General features: G+C 46.0%; 1 protein-coding gene across 3 annotated transcripts; it reads left to right on the forward strand.

Annotated features, from left to right (window-relative positions):
• The first annotated feature begins 456 nt into the window (after window positions 1–456).
• LOC110516940 (E3 ubiquitin-protein ligase Mdm2) lies at window positions 457–17739 on the forward strand. Of its 3 annotated transcripts, none has more exons than XM_036956653.1 (11): window positions 457–609; window positions 2255–2344; window positions 2458–2532; window positions 5138–5271; window positions 6354–6403; window positions 6606–6664; window positions 10218–10287; window positions 11855–12018; window positions 12668–12823; window positions 13087–13158; window positions 16558–17739. In XM_036956653.1, exons 2-11 carry the CDS (start codon window positions 2267–2269, stop codon window positions 17158–17160), a joined length of 1461 nt encoding a protein of 486 aa, XP_036812548.1. In that variant the 5' UTR covers window positions 457–609; window positions 2255–2266; the 3' UTR covers window positions 17161–17739. The 3 variants fall into 3 exon arrangements, with proteins under 3 accessions (XP_036812548.1, XP_036812549.1, XP_036812547.1); XM_036956654.1 differs by lacking the exon at window positions 457–609 and adding an exon at window positions 804–827; XM_036956652.1 differs by lacking the exon at window positions 457–609 and adding an exon at window positions 1949–2142.
• Window positions 17740–18115: the final 376 nt, after the last annotated feature.

Below are 18115 nucleotides of genomic sequence, written 5' to 3' on the forward strand. Positions count from 1 at the left end.
ACACAAACACGCTTTTGTCTCTGGCAGAGGGAGGCAATGATTTCACAGTCAGCAAGCAGCCATGTGAAGAGTCACAATGCCCCTGTCTCAATGAGCGAGTGCCATGTCAAGGGATTGACCCATATTGGAGTGATGATACGGAAAACACTGTTGTAATTCCTCTCTCAGGGGATAATGATGATGAATACACTTATAAAGCTAGAAACCTGTCTATTATATGAATTCAATGTGATTGATTTATTCTTCACACTGACTGTGTGATTTGAATGACGACCAATGTCATTTCCCCTCGGATGATTGTATCAATGATTAGGCAAAGAATGCATTGATGAATCAATCCATCCAAATCAGGTCTTGGCTGAGCTCGTTGATAGTTCCCATGTTTCTTTCCACTATAAAACGATGAACATTCCCCACGTGCAGGTAGTCTATTTTCTTCTTCTTCTTCTTGTAAAAACATACATTGTTCTTCTTCTTGTGATTGATTCGTCAACCTGATTCATCTTCAGTGCTCGTGCCTTACTTTGGACCCGCCACTAGGGGCGACAAAATTAACGTTCGTTTTCCTCGCTAACTTTTACAAGCAAGTTATTGGATTGTGAAAGTAACGTAAGTGAAGCCAATAATGTTGCTCTAAATCTATTTAAAATGTGCTATGAAAGTTTAAATGGCAAGCTATTGTGTATAATAACTTTAACCGTGTGTTATTTTGACATGTAATTTGTACAAACACTTTATTTTATAGCTAACGTTTGAATAGCATTAGCCACATGCTACAAGGCCTCTCATCCTCGTGTTTTCCTGATGGCTAAAACGGGAAACCACTAGTAAGGAGTTCACGTTGAATAGCTAGACGTCGACACATAGTAGCGAAGTTGTTGTGGTAGCTAGTAGTACAACGACTAAACATGTAATGTTAACCTAGCAAGAGCGTCGTCAAAAAACCGTTTGTTTTTCTATCTGGTGGTGTCGTAGTTACCCATCTAAATACAAAATCAAAATGCACATGAAGGTGCCTCAAAAAAAGTGCTGCCTGGTCAGCGACTTGCCAGTCAACGTCCGGACTATAGTAGTTCCTCGTTCAACAGTTTTATTTTTGGCGTAACGTTAGTGGTTAAATCACACATGTATTGTAAATACCACACATTGAATATAGCTAGATATAGCTAGCTACATTTGACTGTAACGTTGATGTTATTAATAAGTTATCAGATATACTAACTTGTCAATATTGCACACTGGTCTACTTTTACTGGCTTGCAGAGTCCCACAACTGGGTCGTGGGTCTTTCCAAGCTGTTTGTCTTCATTGTGTTTTGACAGATTGATAGGAAACTATCCCATTTGGTTTGGTAGAAATCAAAAGGATGAGGATTGAAGTGTAGGTAACGTTACTTTTCGCAGGTCAGTTTCTTTCATGCGATTGAATAACATTGATGGATATCTGCAACAGAGAAACTAATCTCATCATGACTAAATGTTAGATCAGATAAAAAATGGTTATCAGTTAGTCCAGATGTCAAACCCCTCTTAATGTTAGTGACTAATCGTTACTTTGGCTTTAATCCCATACTTTGTAATTTCATATCCACGGTGGTAACGTTAATATCCAGTGGCAACCAGCTTTCATGTCCAATATTTCAGCTGTCAACTTGCATGGCTCTTCCTTTGTTTGGAAAAGCAATAGCTAGGGGAGTCAGTTAAGACGAGACACCCTTCCTCCAACCCTGCCCATGTCAGTCAAACAGCTGATTATTACACAATGCAGAGCTGTAGTAAACTGGGACATGCCCGGGCATATCCAACTCTAGCGGCCAGCTCAGCACTAAGGGTGGAGGCGGATGCACAGACGCAGGGTGACCGCTAGGTGTGCTCGTCCATATGCTAAAACATGTTACGTGAGGTTAGTTATCTAGTTTCAACCATACGCCGACTGCGCCCAATAGCATCCTGGCGTTAACAGCCGGAGCAGTGCTAGTCCTGACATGTCTCTCTGTGCCTATTTAAATCCGGGGGAGACGGGGGAAGTGGTTCCTAACGCTACCAGCCGAGCTTGAAGCACTTTATGTACAGAATATGAAGGGTATATTATAGCGGGGGTGTATCAAGAACATCTCATTAGTACTTCTATTTATTTATTTAGGTAAACTTGTTTTTGTCTTCCAAAGCTTTACCTTGACATTGTATACTTTTATAAGGCGTTTTGCATGTTCACGTGGAAATGAAAATGTATTTTACCTCCTACTCTTCGACAGGTGAGAGACAGAATGGCAGAGAATTGTGAGAGAATGTCAGAATGGCATAGAAGCAGTTCCCAAATAAATACCTTGGACAATGAGAAACTTGTAAGTATCAACTTAAATATCTGTCTCTCTGTCACACTGTTTAAGTCAGTCATTTGTTTACAGTTACATAGAATGTAAAAAAAATAATGTTTTTATGTGCTATATTTCCACAGGTACGACCTAAAGAGAAACTGCGCGTGTTATTGCAGCAGGCAGGTGCAGACAAAGACGTTTTCACCATGAAAGAGGTAAGAAGTGACCTGACAGCTTATATCCTGCTGGCTTAACTTTAGTTAATCAAGATATTGTTCCATGAAACAGACAAGAGGAAACCTCTTTAAGATCCTCAATAGACATTATCACAGACTTTTCAGTTTCTGTAATTATTTTCTAGTCTCACATTTTTTTTTTTTTTTAAATAAAGTTTTTTTTTCCACATTTAAATATTTAATGTGTTGAATTTCCAATTGCAGTATATCTTAGGGTTTACTCCTAGAATAGTGGATATTAGTTCCTAAGGGGGGGGAAACTCACTCTTAATTTGTCGTTAGCAGCCAAACTACTGGTATATAGATTGTGTAGGTGTTTGTGGATTATTCTCTAGTTTCACTATTGATTGTCACTTTCATAAACTAAGCACTGCATACGGTAGATGCTGTCACATACTAGAATGGCTTTTGACTTGGTTCTATTGGTTTCCCATTGATATGCTGTTTTACCTACTTTCGTTGATTGAACTGATTGTAGTGTCTACTAAGCTAGAATACAACTGCACTGTCATTTAAGAGCTATGATTGGCTAGCAGGCAGGCCGCCTTGGTTTGAGGACACGTCACACAGCTTTGATGAGACACGTCAGAGAGGAGGGGGGGGGGGGGGGGGTCTGTCTGTGTGAGAGTCTGAGTCATAGAGAGAGACTGGTGATTATCTTAGTTAGAATGTTAGAACTGGTGATTATCTTAGTTAGAATGTTAGAATGTTCAGTCACCTCTTGACCTCTACTCTGACTCACTGGGGTTCTAATGGACCTCTGGAATGTCTAACTAGCCTGGGACCCCGTGTTTGGCTCCTTCCTCTCTGTTGTTCATCAGGGAGACAGAGTTATCTCAGAGAGAGGGAGGCGCTCCTCTGATGCTTTAGTTTATAGAGTGTATGGGAGTTCTGAGCCTTTTACTGGTCCACATTGATTGCTGGAAAATGTGTTTACAGTCTGTGTAATCTGCTTTTATGATAAGGAACTGATGCCTTCATGCCAGTGATCAGTCTATCACAATAGCCTCCTGTCAACTAGAGAAGAATATTGGGTGGAGTCATATACCTCTACCCAGTGCAGTCTATGTGTATCAGTTGCCTGTCTAAATTGTGACCCAGAATATTCTGGATCAGTATGGGATGAGGTGTATCGACAGGACTGTCTGGATCAGTATAAGGAGGGAGGGAATCAACTAGACTGAGACAGGACTGTCTGGATCAGTATATGGAGGGAGGGTATCAACTAGACTGAGACAGGACTGTCTGGATCAGTATATGGAGGGAGCGTATCAACTAGACTGAGACAGGACAGTCTGGATCAGTATATGGAGGGAGGGTATCAACTAGACTGAGACAGGACAGTCTGGATCAGTATATGGAGGGAGGGTATCAACTAGACTGAGACAGGACAGTCTGGATCAGTATATGGAGGGAGCGTATCAACTAGACTGAGACAGGACAGTCTGCATCAGTATATGAAGGGTATCAACTAGACTGAGACAGGACTGTCTGGATCAGTATATGGAGGGTATCAACTAGACTGAGACAGGACTGTCTGGATCAGTATATGGAGTGTATCAACTAGACTGAGACAGGACTGTCTGGATCAGTATATGGAGGGTATCAACTAGACTGAGACAGGACTGTCTGGATCAGTATGTGGAGGGAGGGTATCAACTAGACTGAGACAGGACTGTCTGGATCAGTATATGGAGGGTGTCAACTAGACTGAGACAGGACTGTCTGGATCAGTATATGGAGGGAGGGTATCAACTAGACTGAGACAGGACTGTCTGGATCAGTATATGGAGGGTATCAACTAGACTGAGACAGGACAGTCTGGATCAGTATATGGAGGGAGGGTATCAACTAGACTGAGACAGGACTGTCTGGATCAGTATATGGAGGGTATCAACTAGACTGAGACAGGACTGTCTGGATCAGTATATGGAGGGTATCAACTAGACTGAGACAGAACTGTCTGGATCAGTATATGGAGGGTATCAACTAGACTGAGACAGAACTGTCTGGATCAGTATATGGAGGGTATCAACTAGACTGAGACAGAACTATTGTTGGTGCAGTCTTATCCTGAGACATTCCCAGGCTTCTTCTCTTGACCCCTGCCTGTACCCCCTGTTACTCTCTCTCTCCTCTTGACCCCTGCCTGTATCCCCTGTTACTCTCTCCTCTTGACCCCTGCCTGTATCCTGTTTCTCTCTCTCTCCTCTTGACCCCTGCCTGTATCCTGTTACTTTCTCTCCTCTTGACCCCTGCCTGTATCCTGTTACTCTCTCTCTCCTCTTGACCCCTGTCTGTATCCTGTTACTCTTTCTCTCCTCTTGACCCCTGCCTGTATCCCCTGTTACTCTCTCTCTCTCTCCTCTTGACCCCTGCTTGTATCCCCTGTTTCTCTCTCTCCTCTTGACCCCTGCCTGTACCCCCTGTTACTCTCTCTCTCTCTCTCTCTCCTCTTGACCCCTGCCTGTATCCCCTGTTACTCTCTCTCCTCTTGACCCCTGCCTGTATCCTGTTTATCTCTCTCTCGTGTGTGTTGTGCTGTGGTGTTGACCTCTGACCCCTGTGCTGTCTAATTTGTCAGGTGATATTCTACCTGGGCCAGTACATCATGAAGAAACAGCTTTATGACATGAAGCAGCAACACATAGTGCACTGTGCTGACGACCCCCTGGGGGCTGTACTGGGAGTGGACAGCTTCTCTGTTAAAGAACCCCGGTGAGGACACACACACACACACTGCACGGTGTGGACATCTTCTCCATCAAAGAGCCGCGCACACACACTCGCACAATAACACACACAGCTTGGGACGGACAATAAACCCCCAACACACACACCCTGTTTGCTCGGCTAACATGCAGGCCTCTAATGCAGTCCTTCTACACAGCATCTAATACAGTCCCTCTACACAGTCTCTAATACAGTCCCTCTACACAGCCTCTAATTCAGCCCTTCTACACAGCCTCTAATACAGTCCCTCTACACAGCCTCTAATACAGTCCCTCTACACAGACTTTAATACAGTCCCTCTACACAGATGCTAGTACAGCTCCTCTGGTTCTCTAATACATAATATGGCCTCTAACTTCTAATACAGACTCTGGCCTCTAATACAGACTCTGGCCTCTAATACAGACTGTTCCTCTAATACAGCTCCTCTGGTCCTCTAATACAGACTCTGGCCTCTAATACAGACTGTTCCTCTAATACAGCTCCCCTGGTCCTCTAATACAGACTTTTGTCCTCTAATACAGACTTTGGTCCTCTAATACAGCTCCTCTGGCCTCTAATACAGCTCCTCTGGCCCCCTAATACAGCTCCTCTGGCCCCCTAATACAGCTCCTCTGGCCCCCTAATACAGACTCTGGCCTCTAATACAGCTCCTCTGGCCTCTAATACAGACTCTGGCCTCTAACCTCTAATACAGACTCTGGTCCTCTAATACAGACTCTGGTCCTCTAATACACACTCTGGTCCTCTAATACACACTCTGGTCCTCTAATACACACTCTGGTCCTCTAATACACACTCTGGTCCTCTAATACAGACTCTGGTCCTCTAATACACACTCTGGTCCTCTAATACAGACTCTGTCCTCTAATGCATCTCCTCTAACCTCTAATACAGCCACTTAATATGCTGTCACCTGTTGCATGTGTTGGCTCAGATGTGTGCTGATGATTCAAAAATAAGTTACTGATGAGCAGCCTTCTGTTTGCTAAACAAATCAGAGAAGTCTGATAGTGAAACCGTTTCACTATGCTAACGTTAGCCTTGTGTGTTTGTTGTTCTTTCAGAGTTCTCTTCGCTATGATCACACAAAATCTCCTAGCAGTGAAAAATCAAGGTGCTTTTAACTTTTCTTTCGTCACTTCTATTGTCCTGTAGTTTCTAGTTGATATACATCTCTCTTTTTGAAAGAAAAAAAAACATTTGTACGCTATGCAGTTCAACGTTGCGTAATGTATTGGGCTGATAAGACAAGTGAGGAAGTCCTAGTCTATTCTGATTTTTAAAATGTAGATGTTTCTATTATTTTTCCTTTTTAGAATCCCAATCTGTCTGCACGGAACCCAGGAGCCACAGTGAACCGGATAGAGGGCCTAAGGTAAGAAGAGCACATAAGAAAGAGCATCTATTCATTGTATTTCTATGGTAGACACATTCAACTAAATGAAGGGAGGTGGGAAACAAGAGCATGTGATTGGTTGAAACATTCCAGTTGGGGGGGGGGGGGGCATTGCTATAATGTTGCCTTACTAGATGGCAGCTGTTTTACAAGCTAGAGCACTCAACTTTGCTATTTTGTAATTCTTTAGTCGTAATTATAAAATAAATTCCCATGAATTGTTTCCTCTGTAATTTATTACAGCCTTTTGAACATCAGTTCTGGCTTCAACTCATCTGCCCTGGGCTTTTTCTGTAAATCCAACTCATCTGCCCCGGGCTCTTTCTGTAAATCCAACTCATCTGCCCCGGGCTCTTTCTGTAAATCCAACACATCTGCCCCGGGCTCTTTCTGTAAATCCAACACATCTGTCCTGGGCTCTTTCTGTAAATCCAACACATCTGCCCTGGGCTCTTTCTGTAAATCCAACTCATCTGCCCCGGGCTCTTTCTGTAAATCCAACACATCTGCCCTGGGCTCTTTCTGTAAATCCAACTCATCTGTCCTGGGCTCTTTCTGTAAATCCAACTCATCTGTCCTGGGCTCTTTCTGTAAATCCAACTCATCTGCCCTGGGCTCTTTCTGTAAATCCAACTCATCTGTCCTGGGCTCTTTCTGTAAATCCAACTCATCTGCCCTGGGCTCTTTCTGTAAATCCAACTCATCTGTCCTGGGCTCTTTCTGTAAATCCAACACATCTGCCCTGGGCTCTTTCTGTAAATCCAACTCATCTGTCCTGGGCTCTTTCTGTAAATCCAACTCATCTGCCCTGGGCTCTTTCTGTAAATCCAACTCATCTGCCCTGGGCTCTTTCTGTAAATCCAACTCATCTGTCCTGGTCTCTTTCTGTAAATCCAACTCATCTGCCCTGGGCTCTTTCTGTAAATCCAACTCATCTGCCCTGGGCTCTTTCTGTAAATCCAACTCATCTGCCCCGGGCTCTTTCTGTAAATCCAACTCATCTGCCCTGGGCTCTTTCTGTAAATCCAACTCATCTGTCCTGGTCTCTTTCTGTAAATCCAACTCATCTGTCCTGGGCTCTTTCTGTAAATCCAACTCATCTGCCCTGGGCTCTTTCTGTAAATCCAACTCATCTGCCCTGGGCTCTTTCTGTAAATCCAACTCATCTGCCCTGGGCTCTTTCTGTAAATCCAACCCAATTTTACAGGCTGCCCCTTGAGAGAACTTTTGGGTTTGGCTTTTGTAGCCCCTAGTGTTTAACCAGGGCTGGGATAATGTGAATGTTGCATTGACTATACAGTGTAGCTGGTACTGTCTGATACTTGTGAGATCTGTTTAGGACAGTTTGGTACTGTCTGATACTTGTGAGATCTGTTTAGGACAATTTGGTACTGTCTGATACTTGTGAGATCTGTTTAGGACAGTTTGGTGCTGTCTGATACTTGTGAGATCTGTTTAGGACAGTTTGCGGTGGAACGCGTGAAAATTGCATCTACTTTCAGAGTAGTTTGTCGAGCTCGTCATAGGTGGGCTGGTAGCTACTGGTCGCTGGCTATCGACCTGTTGGAGAGCACTGCCTTAGACCCACTCCAAACTGCACACCGCCCCAACCGATGTTCCCTCTGGGTTTTTTTTTATCACTGAGCAAATCTCAGGTCTGATGAGCACAAACTTGAACGTTGTGACAATCCTGTTCCTACTGGATAACTTATTTGTATTGCTTTTAATCTTTTTAACACTTTGTTCTAGCTAGCTATTTGTGTAGGTAGCTATCAAGTAAACGCAATGACGTTTACTGTTAACATTGAGGCATGCACCTGCTTTAAGTTACAGTTTTAACAGTGGCCAAGTAGGCTACTGTGTCTGTTTGATCCTAATGTTGTCCTACCTGAGTGGCCTACCATCAAAAACAATGGAGAAAATGAATCCCATAACATTTTAATATGGAAATAGCTGTTATATCTTTCAGCGGACAGTAGCAGCCAATGTTGTAGTGTTCAACGTAGACCTACATTTCATGAGACTTTTGAATAGAAAAAAACTTGCAGGGCTTGACCTTTAACCTGTTTATCCACTTGTCCTAGAGGACAAGAAGGTGACTGAATATTGTGTTTGATGCAAGAACCACTTTACAAAATAAAATGCATTATTTTTCCCATACCATTACTACAGAGAATCAGATACATTATGCTACCCTCTGCCTATTGGCTACTTAGCTTATTCAAACCTGTCTCAAAATACAACACTGCCCCTTTAAGACAAAAAAAACAAACAGATTTTTACCTGACTGGCTTTTTGAAATATGTCTAGAAATGTACACGTTTTGTGCTCTTGTAGGAAGCTATCACTCCCCTAATGCTGACTACTAATGATCTATAACTGGGCTAATAACTGACTAACTAGAAAATAATATGAACAAATGTGCACAGGTCGGTCTCGCTTGGATCTCAAAACAAGCGCATCTACTCACGACCGCTCATGCTGTGAACACAGTCCAGTTCATCTACTCACGACCGCTCATGCTGTGAACACAGTCCAGTTCATCTACTCACGACCGCTCATGCTGTAAACACAGTCCAGTTCATCTACTCACGACCGCTCATGCTGTAAACACAGTCCAGTTCATCTACTCACGACCGCTCATGCTGTAAACACAGTCCAGTTCATCTACTCACGACCGCTCATGCTGTAAACACAGTCCAGTGAATGGCACAGATCCATATATGGCAATGGTCTATTTGCATATAGGCCTACTGCAGCTCTGATTGGTTATGGCTCACCGGCCTGAGTCGTGCCTGTCAATGCAACTAGAATCCTACTCATTCTGACCACTTTCTAATTTTCCACTTCTCTTTGGCAGTTGTAAATAAACAGATAGGAATGATTAGTAGCATTTTTAAAAATGTAGACTATTTAATAAAAGTAATTGCGAGCACATTAAGATGTTTTGATGGTATTTCAGTCTGCTCAACAGACGTTTCTCACGTCTTTCAATTCTGTATTTCACCACTGCTTTCCCGTAGTTAAACCACGTAAGAGAGCAGCCGAAGTCTTCTGGAAACCTTGGTTTACAACCCGTCTCAAAAATGGTTGTATAGCGGGGTGGGCCACCGTTGCTAAATGAATATAGGGGGAAACACTTCTCCATCACACTCCATTTTAAAGAGTTACAAACAGACTTGTAAATCAAATCTAATTGTATTGGTCACATACACATATTTAGCAGATGTTATTGCGAGTGTAGTGAAAAATGCTTGGTGATCAAACTAATTGCCTAGCTCTGGGTCACAGACATAAACATACTGGACCTCAAGTTGAACCAACTTTAGTTTTGTTGCAGAGGGATGTTTATACTGGCACGTGTTCCAAAGACTGTCTCCCTTGGAGCTTCTGATGTGGTTTTTTTTCCCCCTGTGATGTCATTTTAAGTGGTAGCTGTGCCTGAGTGAGTTTTATAGACGGACCCCCCTCGGTGTCCTGGTTCACTGGTTGATTTCTCTTAACGGTTCCTTCTGTTTAATCTGTTTTACAGGAGACGGACTCAGACTGTCATTCATCATCTACCTCAGAACGCAGGAGGAGAAGGAGGAGTAGTGACCCTGGTGAGAGTGTGCCTGTCTGTCTGCCTGCCTCTCTCGGTCTGTCTACCTCTCTGCCTGCCTGCCTTCCCCTCTGTCTGCCTGCTTCTCTGTCTGCATGTCTGCCTGCCTCTCTGTCTGTCTGCCTGCCTCTCTGTCTGCCTGCCTGCCTGCCTCTCTGTCTGCCTGCCTGCCTGCCTCTCTGTCTGTCTGTCTGCCCCTCTGTCTGTCTGTCTGTCTGCCCCTCTGTCTGTCTGTCTGCCTGCCCCTCTGTCTGTCTGTCTGCCTGCCCCTCTGTCTGTCTGCCTCTCTGTCTGTTGTTGTAGTACTCCAGCAGTGTGTACATAAACCTACACCTACTAACTACACCAGTCCTGCTCATGTGGATCTGTGCTGTACCTTTTCTCCTGGATAAAAACTGTCATGTCAGGCCTCATGGCTTCATGTGTTGCACAGTCAAGTCTGTTGGGGAAGCAAAGACCGAGTTCTGGAATGATTAGAACCCCAGTCCCTTCTAATGGTTCCGTAGGAACACTCTGGTCTGGAGGCTGTGGAGAATGCATCAAAGAATAGAACCCCAGTCCCTTCTAATGGTTCCGTAGGAACACTCTGGTCTGGAGGCTGTGGAGAATGCATCAAAGAATAGAACCCCAGTCCCTTCTAATGGTTCCGTAGGAACACTCTGGTCTGGAGGCTGTGGAGAATGCATCAAAGAATAGAACCCCAGTCCCTTCTAATGGTTCCGTAGGAACACTCTGGTCTGGAGGCTGTGGAGAATGCATCAAAGAATAGAACCCCAGTCCCTTCTAATGGTTCCGTAGGAACACTCTGGTCTGGAGGCTGGGGAGAATGCATCAAAGAATAGAACCCCAGTCCCTTCTAATGGTTCCGTAGGAACACTCTGGTCTGGAGGCTGTGGAGAATACATCAAAGCATAGAACCCCAGTCCCTTCTAATGGTTCCGTAGGAACACTCTGGTCTGGAGGCTGGGGAGAATGCATCAAAGAATAGAACCCCAGTCCCTTCTAATGGTTCCGTAGGAACACTCTGGTCTGGAGGCTGGGGAGAATGCATCAAAGAATAGAACCCCAGTCCCTTCTAATGGTTCCGTAGGAACACTCTGGTCTGGAGGCTGTGGAGAATGTTTTCAGATGACTTCTCCTCACAATGAGTCTCTTCAGGCCCAAAAAGCAGCCTGACGGCCTCCACACACACAGACACCACAAAGACACGCCTGTTTCCCTGTTTCCTAACGGACCAGGGGAGAATCCCCAACAGTCCTAGTCTGATGGATTGAAACTGACCACTTTTTAAAGGACTGGGGTTTTATTGCTCTTAGCTACTGGTCGTACCTCAGGGCCCAGTACACAACATACGGCTGGCTATAAACAAATCCTCCATGTCTTGTGAACATCACATATTCATTGTCATCAAGGGAGAAACGGCTTTGTTGGAGACTTGTCCGTATGTTTCTATATGTGATCGGATGCACAATATGCTTCTCTAGTTTACCGTCGGAGGAGAAATGGCTTATTGGAAATAAATTGTTAAAAGTAAAACCACTGCTCAGACCCTCTCTGTTCTATTCCAGAGGGGACGTCGTCGACACAAGAGGAGGACGGGTGTGAGTCCAGGAAGAGACATAGGTCAGACAGCTTGTCTCTGACCTTTGATGACAGCATGTCCTGGTATGTGATTGGAGGCCTGAGACGAGACCGCAGGAGCAGCGAGTCTTCAGTCTCACACAGTAACGCTGTGAGTAGCCTCCTGTAACTCTGTGGGGGAGCCTCCTGTAACTCTGTGGGGGAGCCTCCTGTAACTCTGTGGGGGGATCCTCCTGTAACTCTGTGGGGGAGCCTCCTGTAACTCTGTGGGGGAGCCTCCTGTGACTCTGTGGGGGAGCCTCCTGTGACTCTGTGGGGGAGCCTCCTGTAACTGTGGGGGAGCCTCCTGTAACTCTGTGGGGGAGCCTCCTGTAACTCTGTGGGGGATCCTCCTGTAACTCTGTGGGGGATCCTCCTGTGATTCTGTGGGGGATCCTCCTGTGATTCTGTGGGGGAGCCTCCTGTGACTCTGTGGGGGAGCCTCCTGTAACTGTGGGGGATCCTACTGCAGTACAACTATTTACCCTGTCAGACTGTAGTTCCACCAATCCTAAATAAAAGGAGGGTGAGATCCTAAACTAGATCCTAAACTGGGCTACAACATTATGCAGATGAAGGAATGGGATTATTAATTCCTACACATTCAGACTAAATGTTTCACGTCTAGTGTGTGACATCGGTTTGTTCAGTACTTTAGATTCTGAGTAAAAAAAAATGATGATTGTAATTTGTACATCTTACCGGCAGCTGTGTAAGTCCCATGTTACTGAGCTCTCTCTCTCTCTCGTCTCTCTCAACAGGAAGTAGGTTCATTGGTCAGTGACGCGGGTGACGATGTTCTGAGCCAGGATCTGGGCTCAGACTCTGATAACTTCAGCGTGGAGTTTGAGGTGGAGTCCATCGACTCGGACGCCTACAGCGATCCCGAAGAGGCTTCAGTGTCTGGAGAGGACGAGGTCTCGGCTCACTGTCTTTTCAACTGTGTGTGTGTGTGTGTGTGTGTTTCCGCTGTATTTATTTAGCTGTGGTGCACCACCACACCAACAAAAAGCGGACCTTTTCGATGGTTCTAAAATTATCACCGGGGGGGGGCATGCTCCCGGACCCCCCGAGGAAACATTGGTGTGTGTGTGTGTGTGTCATTTCAAACAGCTCCCTCTAGTGTCCTGGGGTCAAACTGCAGCTGTTGACTCCCTGTGTGTCTGTCGTTCTCTCACAGGTGTATGAAGTCACCATCTTCGAGGCAGAGGACGAGGACTCGTTCGATGACGACACTGAAATCACGGAAGCAGTACGTTTCATATTACCCATAATGGTGTCTGTGGTCTAATCTAGCGGTGGTGCCTGTGGTCTAATCTAGCGGTGGTGCCTGTGGTCTAATCTAGTGGTGGTGTCTGTGGTCTAATCTAGTGGTGGTGCCTGTGGTCTAATCTAGTGGTGGTGCCTGTGGTCTAATCTAGCGGTGGTGTCTGGTCTAATCTAGCGGTGGTGTCTGTGGTCTAATCTAGCGGTGGTGTCTGTGGTCTAATCTAGCGGTGGTGTCTGTGGTCTAATCTAGCGGTGGTGCCTGTGGTCTAATCTAGCGGTGGTGCCTGTGGTCTAATCTAGTGGTGGTGTCTGTGGTCTAATCTAGTGGTGGTGCCTGTGGTCTAATCTAGTGGTGGTGCCTGTGGTCTAATCTAGCGGTGGTGTCTGGTCTAATCTAGCGGTGGTGTCTGTGGTCTAATCTAGCGGTGGTGTCTGTGGTCTAATCTAGCGGTGGTGTCTGTGGTCTAATCTAGCGGTGGTGTCTGTGGTCTAATCTAGTGGTGGTGCCTGTGGTCTAATCTAGCGGTGGTGCCTGTGGTCTAATCTAGCGGTGGTGTCTGGTCTAATCTAGCGGTGGTGTCTGGTCTAATCTAGCGGTGGTGTCTGGTCTAATCTAGCGGTGGTGTCTGTGGTCTAATCTAGCGGTGGTGTCTGTGGTCTAATCTAGCGGTGGTGTCTGTGGTCTAATCTAGCGGTGGTGTCTGTGGTCTAATCTAGCGGTGGTGTCTGTGGTCCAATCTAGCGGTGGTGCCTGTGATCTAATCTAGTGGTGGTGTCTGTGGTCTAATCTAGCGGTGTGGTCTAATCTAGCGGTGGTGTCTGTGGTCTAATCTAGTGGTGTTGTCTGTGGTCTAATCTAGCGGTGGTGTCTGTGGTCTAATCTAGCGGTGGTGCCTGTGGTCTAATCTAGCGGTGGTGCCTGGTCTAATCTAGTGGTGGTGCCTGTGGTCTAATCTAGCGGTGGTGTCTGTGGTCTAATCTAGCGGTGGTGCCTGTGGTCTAATCTAGTGGTGGTGTCTGTGGTCTAATCTAGCGGTGGTGCCTGTGGTCTAATCTAGCGGTGGTGTCTGGTCTAATCTAGCGGTGGTGTCTGTGGTCTAATCTAGCGGTGGTGTCTGGTCTAATCTAGTGGTGGTGCCTGTGGTCTAATCTAGTGGTGGTGTCTGTGGTCTAATCTAGTGGTGGTGTCTGTGGTCTAATCTAGTGGTGGTGCCTGTGGTCTAATCTAGCGGTGGTGCCTGTGGTCTAATCTAGCGGTGGTGTCTGTGGTCTAATCTAGCGGTGGTGTCTGTGGTCTAATCTAGCGGTGGTGTCTGTGGTCTAATCTAGCGGTGGTGTCTGTGGTCTAATCTAGTGGTGGTGCCTGTGGTCTAATCTAGCGGTGGTGTCTGTGGTCCAATCTAGCGGTGGTGCCTGTGATCTAATCTAGTGGTGGTGTCTGTGGTCTAATCTAGCGGTGTGGTCTAATCTAGCGGTGGTGTCTGTGGTCTAATCTAGTGGTGTTGTCTGTGGTCTAATCTAGCGGTGGTGTCTGGTCTAATCTAGCGGTGGTGCCTGTGGTCTAATCTAGCGGTGGTGTCTGGTCTAATCTAGTGGTGGTGCCTGTGGTCTAATCTAGCGGTGGTGTCTGTGGTCTAATCTAGCGGTGGTGCCTGTGGTCTAATCTAGTGGTGGTGTCTGTGGTCTAATCTAGTGGTGGTGCCTGTGGTCTAATCTAGTGGTGGTGCCTGTGGTCTAATCTAGTGGTGGTGCCTGTGGTCTAATCTAGCGGTGGTGTCTGTGGTCTAATCTAGTGGTGGTGTCTGTGGTCTAATCTAGCGGTGGTGCCTGTGGTCTAATCTAGCGGTGGTGCCTGTGGTCTAATCTAGCGGTGTTGTGGTCTAATCTAGTGGTGGTGTCTGTGGTCTAATCTAGCGGTGTGGTCTAATCTAGTGGTGTTGTCTGTGGTCTAATCTAGTGGTGTTGTCTGTGGTCTAATCTAGCGGTGTTGTCTGTGGTCTAATCTAGCGGTGGTGCCTGTGGTCTAATCTAGCCGTGGTGTCTGTGGTCTAATCTAGCCGTGTGGTCATATCTAGCGGTGGTGTCTGTGGTCTAATCTAGCCGTGTGGTCTAATCTAGCGGTGGTGTCTGTGGTCTAATCTAGCCGTGGTGTCTGTGGTCTAATCTAGCCGTGTGGTCTAATCTAGCGGTGGTGTCTGTGGTCTAATCTAGCGGTGTTGTCTGTGGTCTAATCTAGCGGTGTTGTGGTCTAATCTAGCGGTGGTGCCTGTGGTCTAATCTAGTGGTGTTGTCTGTGGTCTAATCTAGCCGTGTGGTCTAATCTAGTGGTGTTGTCTGTGGTCTAATCTAGCCGTGTGGTCTAATCTAGTGGTGTTGTCTGTGGTCTAATCTAGCGGTGTTGTCTGTGGTCTAATCTAGTGGTGTTGTCTGTGGTCTAATCTAGTGGTGTTGTCTGTGGTCTAATCTAGTGGTGTTGTCTGTGGTCTAATCTAGTGGTGTTGTCTGTGGTCTAATCTAGTGGTGTTGTCTGTGGTCTAATCTAGCGGTGTTGTCTGTGGTCTAATCTAGTGGTGGTGTCTGTGGTCTAATCTAGCCGTGTGGTCTAATCTAGCGGTGGTGTCTGTGGTCTAATCTAGCCGTGGTGTCTGTGGTCTAATCTAGCCGTGTGGTCTAATCTAGCGGTGGTGTCTGTGGTCTAATCTAGCGGTGTTGTCTAATCTAGTGGTGTTGTCTGTGGTCTAATCTAGCAGTGGTGTCTAATCTAGTGGTGTTGTCTGTGGTCTAATCTAGCGGTGTTGTGGTCTAATCTAACGGTGGTGCCTGTGGTCTAATCTAGTGGTGTTGTCTGTGGTCTAATCTAGCCGTGTGGTCTAATCTAGTGGTGTTGTCTGTGGTCTAATCTAGCCGTGTGGTCTAATCTAGTGGTGTTGTCTGTGGTCTAATCTAGCGGTGTTGTCTGTGGTCTAATCTAGTGGTGTTGTCTGTGGTCTAATCTAGTGGTGTTGTCTGTGGTCTAATCTAGTGGTGTTGTCTGTGGTCTAATCTAGTGGTGTTGTCTGTGGTCTAATCTAGTGGTGTTGTCTGTGGTCTAATCTAGCGGTGTTGTCTGTGGTCTAATCTAGTGGTGTTGTCTGTGGTCTAATCTAGTGGTGTTGTCTGTGGTCTAATCTAGCGGTGTTGTCTGTGGTCTAATCTAGCGGTGTTGTCTGTGGTCTAATCTAGTGGTGTTGTCTGTGGTCTAATCTAGTGGTGTTGTCTGTGGTCTAATCTAGTGGTGTTGTCTGTGGTCTAATCTAGTGGTGTTGTCTGTGGTCTAATCTAGCGGTGTTGTCTGTGGTCTAATCTAGCGGTGCTGTGGTCTAATCTAGCGATGTTGTTTCAGGACTACTGGAAGTGCTCAAAGTGTGAGGAGTTGAACCCTCCCCTCCCCCGAAACTGCAACCGCTGCTGGACGCTAAGAATGGACTGGTTTCCCGATTCTGACAGCAACTCTGCTGCCCCCAACCTCAAACCCTTACCCCCAAAGCCTACCCCAGCCCCGGCAGAGCCCGACGAGACCGAAGGTCTGGATGTCCCCGACGGGAAGAGAGCCAAGTCGCCCCTACCCCTCCTCAAAGACTCCCAGGAATTGATGTCCGTCTCTGGCCCCGATTCCCAAGACTCGGCCTGCTCCTCCCAGCCCTCCACCTCTTCTTCGAACTCCAACGGCGTGGGCTCAGGCTCGTCCTCTAGCGCCCCCTTCAGTCAAGAAGTCATGGCACCAGACTTGGAGCGTTTCAACAGCCTGGAGGCTCACCTCCCCGCCAGCTGCCTGGAGCCCTGCGTCATCTGTCAGACCAGGCCCAAGAACGGCTGCATCGTACACGGACGCACGGGGCACCTCATGGCCTGTTACACCTGCGCCAGGAAACTGAAGAAGAGGAACAAGCTGTGTCCCGTCTGCAGGCAGCCGATCCAGTCTGTCGTCTTAATTTATCTCAGCTGAGGACGGCTATCGGCTAGACTGTGCATTCCAAATAAGCAGTCTATTCCCTTATGTAAGTGCACTACTCTCAACCATGGTCTCAATAGGACTCTGGTCTAACGTAGTGCACTATATAGGGGAGTAGGGTGTAACCCTTAGCTACACAACTCCCTGTTCCTCAAAAACAACTTCAATCCTAAATGAATAAATAATATGTTTTAATTTTGTTTATTTGGAAGTGATTTTATTTATAAACAAGAGTTTGTTGACTCTTATTAAACAAGGTGCCTGTTGTTGTTGTTGTTGTTGTTGTGTTGATTTGGGATTGATTTCTAGTGTTCAGTCAAATAGCCTTTCTAGGTTTTTCAAATGGATCAAATTCTCTTAGTGGTGAAATATTCTATATATTTTATTAAATAAAGAATATCTAGCAAATTAACAGAGATGTACATTTGGGTTTTTCTTAGTTTATTTTCACCTCGTCTTCCCTCTATTCTACACAGATGATAGTGTTTTATATAATTGTATCGATAATGACATGGGGTTTAAACTACGTGACAGTCAAATGTCTCAATAAAGTTGTTCGCCGGTAGAAAGAGACGTTTGTTGTTGACTCCGTCGACAAGAGAGCGAGTGGTTGCCAGGACGACGACTTTTCATTTAAATCTTCAGGAAACATGTCTCAACCTGTCCTCTCGGCTAGCCCCATCCATATCTATTGCCCCTGGTGACAACTTGCCCCCCCCCCCCCCCCCCCCCCAGTCACTAGGGTAACCTATTCCTGTTTCTAGTGCACAACTATAAACCAGGGCCCATGGGGAGCCATTTGGGTCACAAGATGACATTAAAACACTGCTCCTTTCTCAAGTCTCAACCCAGGCAAGACGACTAACTGAAGTTTGTAACATTTAAGGCTGTTATTCCATTGGAGTGCTGAAGAGACATTTTTTAATGATATTAAACCCAGGTTTTGATT

Source organism: Oncorhynchus mykiss, chromosome 21, assembly GCF_013265735.2.
Source record: "Oncorhynchus mykiss isolate Arlee chromosome 21, USDA_OmykA_1.1, whole genome shotgun sequence".
Lineage (NCBI taxonomy): Eukaryota > Metazoa > Chordata > Actinopteri > Salmoniformes > Salmonidae > Oncorhynchus > Oncorhynchus mykiss.

Bases quoted from the DNA above. Each gene is read 5' to 3' on its own strand.
- LOC110516940 (XM_036956653.1), top strand. From the start codon at position 2,267: ATGGCAGAGAATTGTGAGAGAATGTCAGAATGGCATAGAAGCAGTTCC. The intron at 5,272-6,353 runs GTGAGGACACAC...TTGTTCTTTCAG, and splicing joins TTCTCTGTTAAAGAACCCCG to AGTTCTCTTCGCTATGATCA. The intron at 6,404-6,605 runs GTGCTTTTAACT...TTTCCTTTTTAG, and splicing joins CCTAGCAGTGAAAAATCAAG to AATCCCAATCTGTCTGCACG.